Source organism: Thamnophis elegans, chromosome 11 (genome assembly GCF_009769535.1).
Source record: "Thamnophis elegans isolate rThaEle1 chromosome 11, rThaEle1.pri, whole genome shotgun sequence".
Classification (NCBI taxonomy): domain Eukaryota; kingdom Metazoa; phylum Chordata; class Lepidosauria; order Squamata; family Colubridae; genus Thamnophis; species Thamnophis elegans.
This window is the reverse complement of record NC_045551.1, coordinates 35,262,641-35,272,749: the sequence shown is the minus strand read 5'-3', so window position 1 is coordinate 35,272,749 and position 10,109 is coordinate 35,262,641. Positions and strand designations below refer to the sequence as shown.

The 10,109-nt window shown below is 36.1% G+C and overlaps 1 protein-coding gene across 1 annotated transcript in view; it reads right to left on the bottom strand.

Annotated features, from left to right (window-relative positions):
- Positions 1-2,736: 2,736 nt before the first annotated feature.
- The window catches only part of LOC116514750 (interleukin-1 receptor type 1-like), a 40,610-nt gene continuing 33,237 nt past the window's right edge, over positions 2,737-10,109 (bottom strand). The window contains exon 11 of the mRNA XM_032226436.1: positions 2,737-3,339. Within this exon, the coding sequence (XP_032082327.1) occupies positions 2,948-3,339 (392 nt within the window). The 3' untranslated portion in view covers positions 2,737-2,947. The remainder of the gene's footprint in view (positions 3,340-10,109) is intronic.

The following is a 10,109-nucleotide window of genomic DNA, read 5'->3' as shown; positions in this document are numbered from 1 at the left end:
GTTCAGGGCAACAAAAGAAGATCAGCTGGGAGGCAATTGGGGTGGGGGGCAGCCTATTTGACAGTTCTCTGAACTACTCAAAATTTCTGCTATTGGTTTTGCAGAACCTGTCAGAACCAGATGAATATCACCTCTGATGCTTAGTACAAAATAGTACAAAATAATCAAAGATCCCTTTAAGCATTGGTCTGACTGTTTTCACCAAGCTACCTTGATGTTTAGGATGGCTGAATCTTCCAAGTGTCACAAGCTGTTTTACAAAAATTAATTTTCCAAACGCACTGTGTACATTGTCTCTGCTTTCAATTACATTTGCAGTCAATTTGATTTGAATAATTAATCTAACGTTTATTAAACTATTAACTATTCAATTTTATTGGCAGCTACATAAATGCGGGCAGTTTCTGCCTTTTTCCAAAATATTTTTAAGATTTCCAAGTTGAGCCTGCTTAACTTTTGGAGATCTGCCAGGATTAGCTAGAGGCTGCTAGAATGTCCACAGCATAATTCCTGTGAATTTTATAGTTCCTGATTATTCTTCAGTAAAGGTTGATTTGTTTCAGTTGCTTTTTTCTTTTTACATTTTTCTGATATTCTCTCCTTAAGGTAAAATCATTATAAACAGTTGCCCAAATATTGTGATATAGCACTTAGACTTATAAACCACTTCACAGTGCTTTACAGCCCTCTTTAAATGGTTTACAGAGTTAGCATATTGCCCCCAACAATCTGGGTCCTCATTTTACCGACCTCGGAAGGATGGAAAGCTGTGTTAACCTTGAGCCGGTCAGGATCGAACTGCTGGCAGTCAGCAGAGTTAGCCTGCAATACTGCATTCTAACCACCCGCTAGAGAGGGCTGTAAAGCATGTGAAGCATGTAAGTCTAAGTGCTCTAAGTGTTAGGGACTCAGGGTTTTGGACAAAGTTATGTATGAGGGTTAAGATACAAATGGCTGAAAATGATTATATCAGATCACTTCTACTCATTTTCTAAGACAATTCCACAGCTTTAACAATATCACTGGAAAAACTGTCCTATCTCCCCCACATTCTTTATAACCGAAGAATTTTCTGAATCAAGTTCACATAAAGCATGCAGTAGCTTTTATTTAAATAAGGTATTGTGATGAGCATTAATCATGACAAAGGCTGCAGCTGACTGGTCTGTTATGTCCAAAATTTTGTTGGTCTTTTCAGATGGATACATAAAATATTATTATTGAACATTTCATGTCAGTATTTTCCCATTCAGGTTTTCTAAAGCCTTTGATACAGTGGTTTTAATTTTTTTAATCTTTCCCATTTAATTTCATTCTTCAGGTGCCTTTCTCAGAACTCAGGTGAGTGTTGCAGCACATTACATAACAAAGACACAAAGATTTCATACAAATAGCTTTATTTTGTGGTTTATAAGATTTATTTGTTTGTTTATATTTATATTTCACATTTCTGAACTAGTTATCTCTCGCAAGGAGAGATTCTGAGCAATGTACAATAACATATCAAAATATAAAACAGTATATAAATATTGAAATGTTAAAGTTACAAATTATTTTAAAAAATAAGCAGGCAAGAATAATTAAACCCTGTTGTACAGTAGTTGACAAAGGCAAGGGCTCCCATTGCACCAATCAACCCCATGGCTGTATGGGTTACACAAGGCCTCAGAACCATGTTTTGACCCCCTTTATCATTTTTATTATTAAAAATAGTATGCGAGCCAGTGTCGTATATTTGTTAAGACATCAGGCTAGAAATCAGGAGATTGTGAGTTCTAGTCTCATCTTAAGCACAAAGCCAATCAAGCAAATCTTGGGCCAGACACTTTCTCTCAACCTGAGGCAATGATAACCCACATCAAAAATCTTGCAAGAAAACTTCAGGAACTTATCCAGGCAGTGTCTGAAAATTGGACATGACAAGTACAGGAATAATTTGTACAATTGTACCCTAATTATACAAAAATTAGCTATATAATCAAATTATTAAATCTGGGCTCCCATACTACAAAATACAATTTCTGAAAATAAGGTGAAATGCTTGCATTGCATATATTTAGTGATTTGAAATATAACAATTGTTCCTGGACTAGTGACAAATCACTCAATTCAAAATAATTCATTTAATAACAAAAGTTAAAAAAATTAAAAAGTCAAACTAAAATTAAAAACCACGTTTTACCCTTGCTTCCTGGTAAGGCAATTTATTTAAATATGTCATTTCTATTTTTCTCCTTTGGAGATACTATAGTAACACCCATAGTATATGGATTGTACCAGATTCCATATGTAGTGTATTTGGAATATATAGTAACTCTATACAGAGAGTAAGTACATGCCAACATATTTTTCACAACTATCCTGAATCTTCTATTTAATTAAGGCAGTACAAGCAAAGGTGTATTGTATAGACACTGTTGTTCAAAGGACAGAAATATGCCCATCTTATCAACTTAAAGCCATACAGGCTGTTTTTCAATAGAATTTCTAGGAACGATACCAGTTAAAGGAAGGACTAGAGTTCACCCTTAAAAGGCTTGAAATTCAAGAATTAAATCCTTGCTGATAGTTATAATAAACATCAGTGCTAGATCAGTATTTACCATTTTGTTCAAACCCTTAGGGTTTAGATTTAAACTCTTTTTCATATAAAGTTTTCTTATAGAATAGCTCCTTATATACTCACTTATTTTGCATGTAAAATAATAGTATGCAAAAATAATTTTGACTTCTTCCTTGTGCAGCATTCACATTATTTTGCCACTTGCCCAAGTAGCTCATGCACCTCACAGTCTATGGGTGAATACCCTTTCAGAAAATACAGTTCTGAATTGTGTTTCTGTTGATCCCAGATTTGGAACAGTCACTAGCAGGTGCACGTGTTTGTGAATCTATAAGGATCCACTGGAATAGATTTCAAGTAAACACTGCAAGTGTTGCTTTGACATCATCTGTCTGATATCTGAGACAAGTGAAAAGTTATTGGCAAAAAATGCAAGTCTTGGGAAAGTGAGCTTGGGCTGGCTGGCATCTGGTATCTCACATTCTTCCAAAACCTTGTAGTTGCTATTTCAGTGGTTTCTGTAAAAGTTCCCCTCCATGTGAGTATGCCATGCTTTTGCTTAAGATATCTGAGGGATTCTGGCATACTATTGAAATCTTTTATTTTGTCTAGCTGAATAAGTATAACTTTGGTTTCCTCCTGGATAAGAGCACTGTAGATTGCAAGTTCCTGTTCAGACAACAAACTCTGCATGCCACCACAATATAGATCTGGCATTAAAATAATGATCACTCTTCTGCTTAGCTTGATCATTTTATCCACAATAGTAATGACAGCTGTGAATTAAAAAAAAAAACCCTGAATCAATATGGGCCAGGTAAGGCATACATTTTTATAAACATTGCTTAATTTTAGACATTATGAATAGTGTTTCTTGAATCTAAAGAAGTGAACTGAATTGAATTGAATAATCTCAATTCCTAATGACTTCATGGAAACCTCTCCCTAGTTTTCTTAGTAAAAACAGGGAAATGGTTTGCAATTGCCTTCTTCTGAAAAAACTTCATTTCCCCTATTGTCTAGTCTAGTTACACAGACAAATGAGTACTTAATAATAATAATAATAATAATAATAATAATAATAATAATAATAATAATAATAATTGATTATTTAAAAGAAAGTCAAGAACATCTATTAATCGAAGTAAAGAACAAAAATCTACTGAAGGCCCAACAGACGAAACAAGAATACAGAAAAGATGTGATAGAATCAAGAATGGAGAGTTGGCAGAACAAAACACTGCATGGCCAATTTCTGGAAAAAATAAAAGATAAAGTGGACAGTGAACAAACTTGGTTATGGTTAACAACAGGTACATTAAAGAAAGAAACAGAGTCACTAATCCTGGCTGCGCAAGAACAAGCTATCCGCACAAATGGCATTAAGGCCAAAATCGAAAAATCCTCTGATGATGCCAAATGCAGACTTTGCAAAGAAGCTGATGAAACTGTTGATCACATACTCAGCTGCTGTAAAAAAATCGCGCAGACTGATTAAAAATTGCGGCACAATTCAGTAGCACAAATGATCCATTGGAATTTGTGCAAAAATTATAATATTAAAACAGCAACAAACTGGTGGGAACATCAGCCTGAAAAAGTCACCGAAAATCAGATGGTCAAGATCTTGTGGGATTTCCGTATACAAACCGACAAAATACTGGCGCATAATACACCAGACATCACACTGGTTGAGAAAAATAAGGTCACAATCATAGACATCGCAATACCAGGTGATAGCAGGGTCGCCGAGAAAGAACATGAAAAAATCGCAAGATACCAGGACTTAAAAATCGAAATTCAACAACTATGGCACAAACCAGCAGTGATAATTCCAGTGGTAATTGGCACACTGGGTGCTATACCAAAAGCACTGGAATTACATTTAAAACAGTTAAAAATTGACAAAATCACCATCAGTCAAATGCAAAAAGCCGCACTGCTTGGATCTGCACGCATATTACGAAAATACGTTACGACATCCTGGGCCCCTGGGTGGAGCCCGACTAGTAACCAATGCCAAATCCGGCGAAACAACTGGCCGCTTTGATACAATTGTGTAATAATACTACTACTACTACTACTACTAATAATAATAATAATAATAATAATGAATCCTCTACCCTGCTAGCACCTGGTATTGCAATGTCTATGATCATAACCTTGTTTTTCTAAACCAGTGTGATGTCTGGTGTATTATGCACCAGTAATAATAATAATAATAACAACAACAACAACTCCGCCGTTGCCGGTCCCAAGCCCGGATGAGAAAGGAGGAGGGTTGGGGTCAGGTTGGCAACTGGCCCCTTAAAAAAACCCCGCCAACCCATACAATATGGTGAAAGAAACAAATAAAAATTTTATACCGCATCGGTCATCGCGTGGGTTAACAAGGGCCGTGGCGGATGTTGGGGTCCCTGGACATCCATCGACAAGTGGGCTACAAGTGGACCAGCCAACAAAACGACAAAAATATAGTGCAGATGAAAACCGTGCCATAATGGCCTGTTACTACAACTCAGAGCCAGAAAAAAGAGGTTATTTAAAGAGAATGTATGAATTATGGAAACAACAATATCCAGATTCAAATGTTAGTGAACAACGACTAGCAGATCAAAGGCGATTTATTATACGGAATAAAGTGTTTAGTGAAGTTGAACTTCAGGAAATTCAGGCAAATTGCAAAACCAAAAAAACAATATCACAAGCGGAAATAACTGATATTCAAGACACAACTAAAGACATTAGAGTAGAACTCCCAGAAGAAGCTCTCGGGGAGGAAATAACATCACCACCACTAGAACCAGTTATCACTGAACCAACTGATGAACTAACTCAAAAATAAAAAGAATTGAAGGATAAGATCATGGAGCATTTTCTACTTAATGAGGAAAGGCAACGTTTACCATCACTAAAAACTCTGCCTAAGAAAATTTGGCCCCTATCATGAAAATGGTTAATGCAGTGTTTTCAACAATTGAATCAGGATCCATCTTGGAAACGAACCAGTTAATGTACAGCGCAGCTGTAATAGTCACTAATGAACTAGGCATTAAAATCAAAGTACCTAGTCACACAACAGAAAAAGCATCAAAGCCAAAGTGGAAAATCCAATTAGAACAAAAAATCAAAAAATTAAGGGCAGATGCTAGTAACTTAAAGAACATGCATGAGCAACGGCTTAAAAACAAGAAAATCATAGATCGGCTAATCAGAAGATATAGATTGGATACAAGAAACATCAATGAAGCTGTAGAGACTGTAAAACAGCAGATAACAGCAACAGCTAGAAAAATTGAAAGCTATGAGGCACAAATCATCCAATATAAACAATATCAGCAATTTCGATCAGACCAACGGCGTTTTTATCAAAGTCTTAATGTGAATGGTGACACCAAAAGTGAAAAACCAGAAAAGCAGGCCACAGTTGAATTCTGGAAAGAATTGTGGGAAAATGCAAAGAACTACAATAAGGAGGCAAAGTGGATACATGACTTTGAGAAATGCATTGGCAACAAACAAATGCAAGTATTAGAAATAACAACTGAGATGGTCAAAAATCGAGTAAAAAAGGTAAAGATTTGGACATCACCTGGAAAGGACCAATTACATGGTTTCTGGCTCAAATATCTGACCAGTTTACATGCAATATTGGCCAGGCAACTGAATGAAATTTTACAAAAGGGCCAAATTGATGAATGGTTGACAACTGGAAAAACATACTTGATTCAGAAAGATGCAACTAAAGGAACAACACCTGAAAACTACAGACCAATAACATGCTTGCCAACAACCTTCAAATTACTCACAGGCATTATTGAAGATAACATGATGGATTATTTGGAAACAAACAACATCTTACCAGTAGAGCAAAAAGGCAAGAAAAGAAAGAGCAGGGGCACAAAAGATCAGCTCCTAATTGATAAAATGATATTAGAAAATTGTAAGAACAGAAAAACGAACTTGAATATGGTCTGGATTGATTACTGCCACATAGTTGGATCATAAAATGCTTAGAAACAACTGGCATTAGCAAAAATATTACATCCTTTACTGAAAAGGCGATGAAACAATGGAGAAGGGAATGGCAGTAGGGAATGAGATCTACGGAATGGTTAATATCAAGCGAGGAATTTTCCAGGGTGATTCACTTTCACCTCTTCTCTTCATCATCGCAATGATCCCACTATCAGTAATCTTTAAAAAAATGAAATTAGGCTACCAAACTGCCAAAGAAGCTGAAAAAATTTCGCATTTACTATATATGGATGATTTGAAACTCTATGGAAAGTCAGAAATAGAAATCCAATCATTGACAAACACAGTCCGAGTATTCAGCACCGATATTTCAATGCAGTTTGGCATGGAAAAATGCGCCACTGTATCCATAAAAAGGGGCAAAATCACTGCATGTGAGGGAATTGAAATGCCCAATGGCCAACTAATTAAATGCAATGAAAATGAAGCCTACAAATACTTAGGCATTCTGCAGTTGTATAACATCAAGCATGGAGAAGTAAAAACTATTGTCAGGCGAGAGTATACCAACAGAGTTAGGAAAATTTTGAAATCTAAATTGAATGGTGGAAATACAATCAAGGCCATAAATACCTGGGCAATACCAGTTATAAGATACACAGCTGGTATAGTTAACTGGACACAAGCTGATTTGGACATTTTGGACCGAAAAACCAGGAAACTAATCACAATGCACTACAGTTTACATCCACGTGGTGATACTGATAGACTATATCTGCCCCGAAAATCGGGTGGCAGAGGATTATTACAAGTGAAGCAAACAGTTGAAGAAGAAAAACATGCACTGGCTGATTATTTAAAAGAAAGTCAAGAACATCTATTAATTGAAGTAAAGAACAAAAATCTACTGAAAGCCCAACAGACGAAACAAGAATACAGAAAAGATGTGATAAAATCAAGAATGGAGAGTTGGCAGAACAAAGCACTGCATGGCCAATTTCTGGAAAAAATAAAAGATAAAGTGGACAGTGAACAAACTTAGTTATGGTTAACAACAGGTACATTAAAGAAAGAAACAGAGTCAGTAATCCTGGCTGCGCAAGAACAAGCTATCCGGACAAATGCCATTAAGGCCAAAATCGAAAAATCCTCTGATGATGCCAAATGCAGACTTTGCAAAGAAGCTGATGAAACTGTTGATCACATACTCAGCTGCTGTAAAAAAATCTCGCAGACTGATTATAAATTGCGGCACAATTCAGTAGCACAAATGATCCATTGGAATTTGTGCAAAAATTATAATATTAAAACAGCAACAAACTGGTGGAAACATCAGCCTGAAAAAGTCACCGAAAATCAGATGGTCAAGATCTTGTGGGATTTCTGTATACAAACCGACAAAATACTGGCACATAATACACCAGACATCACACTGGTTGAGAAAAATAAGGTCACAATCATAGACATCGCAATACCAGGTGATAGCAGGGTCGCCGAGAAGGAACATGAGAAAATTGCAAAATACCAGGACTTAAAAATCGAAATTCAACGACTATGGCACAAAACAGCAGTGGTAATTCCAGTGGTAATTGGCACACTGGGTGCTATTCCAAAAGCACTGGAATTACATTTAAAACAGTTAAAAATTGACAAAATCGCCATCAGTCAAATGCAAAAAGCCGCACTGCTTGGATCTGCACGCAAATTACGAAAATACGTTATGACGTCCTAGGCCCCAGGGTGGGGCCCGACTAGTAACCAATGCCAAATCCAGCGAAACAACTGACCGCTGTGATACAATTGTATAATAATAATACATTAATAAAATAATATATTATTATTATTATTATTATTATCATTATTATTATACAATTCAACTTCACTAAACACTTTATTCCGTATAATAAATCGCCTTTGATCTGCTAGTCGTTGTTCACTAACATTTGAATCTGGATATTGTTGTTTCCATAATTCATACATTCGCTTTAAATAACCTCTTTTTCCTGGCTCTGAGTTGTAGTAACAGGCCATTATGGCACGGTTTTCATCTGCACTATATTTTTGTCATTTTGTTGGCTGGTCCACTTGTAGCCCACTTGTCGACGGATGTCCAGGGACCTCAACATCCGCCGCGGCCCTTGTTAACCCGCGTGACGACCGATGTGGTATAAAATTTTTATTTGTTTCTTTCACCATATTGTATGGGTTGGCGGGGTTTTTTTTATGGGGCCAGTTGCCAACCTGACCCCAACCCTCCTCCTTTCTCATCCGGGCTTGGGACCAGCAACGGCGGAGTTGTTGTTGTTGTTGTTATTATTATTATTATTATACAATTGTATCACAGTTGTTTCGCCGGATTTGGCATTGGTTACTAGTCGGGCCCCACCCAGGGGCCTTGGACATCGTAATGTATTTTCGTAATATGCGTGCAGATCCAAGCAGTGCAGCTTTTTGCATTTGACTGATGGTGATTTTGTCATTTGTTGTTGTTGTTGTTGTTATTATTGTTGTTGTTGTTGTTATTATTATTATTATTATTATTATGCATCACACCTCTCTTTTCTGCCCAAAATATCATAGCAGATAGAACATACAAAGAACCCAAATACAAAGACAATGCAGATATCTCTAAGGAAAAAAGGTAGTCATTTTAATGACAGTTTTTCAAAACTACCAAGAGACATTAGGAGACATTTCTCCAGGTAGACATGTTTAAACAATTAAACGATAGTGTGGAAAAGAAAGGTACACAGCCAGAGCAGTGTGGTTCCTTAATTCTTTACGCTCTTGCACATCATTAATCACTTTGTCTTTTACTATATAAAGTTCTAAATAATGCAATGTTGGCCTCATAATCAATATTCCTTTTTCAACTTTAGGCCTTCCTAACTAGCATTAGGCAAATTTCTCAAGAGATTGAAGATAGGGAGGTTGCTTAGCCAGTATGAATCAACCAAGATTAATTAAAGTTTTGAAAATGGTTATATATGCAAATTGTCATTCTGTCCAAAGAAAATCTACCTAGGAAATCACCACTGCAGATAAATACAAGATTAACAAACATTACTCATAAGCTGCTAACTTTCCTGTATATTTCATTGAATTTTAATAGAAATGTTACAGTCCTGATTATGCATTGGTGCTTCTTCCACATTACTTATGGAGAGCAAACTCATAATCTAGCTTCAATGAGGGCAAACCCTACCTTTTAAGAATGCAAGATGAATCAGGCTGTTCTGGTGGTGACAATATGGCTATAAAATACATTGAGCACTTCCAATATTAACCATTTTGTTTGTTAAATAAGTTTATACATAGCAGGTTGCAGTAAGAACTGAAGCAGGGTGAAGATATAGAAAAACAAAATCCAAACTAGGACTTTGAGGGAAGAGATCAGGGAGACACCTGGATAAACCATATTGGCAAATTTTCATAGAATTCCAACCAAATAATATTGCAAGGATTTTTGAATGAGTCAACAGATATAGACTTTTAAACATTTTATTGTTGGAAAATGATTCTAATATTGCCATTGAAAAATAAGTACAATAAAAGAAAGAGAAGAATG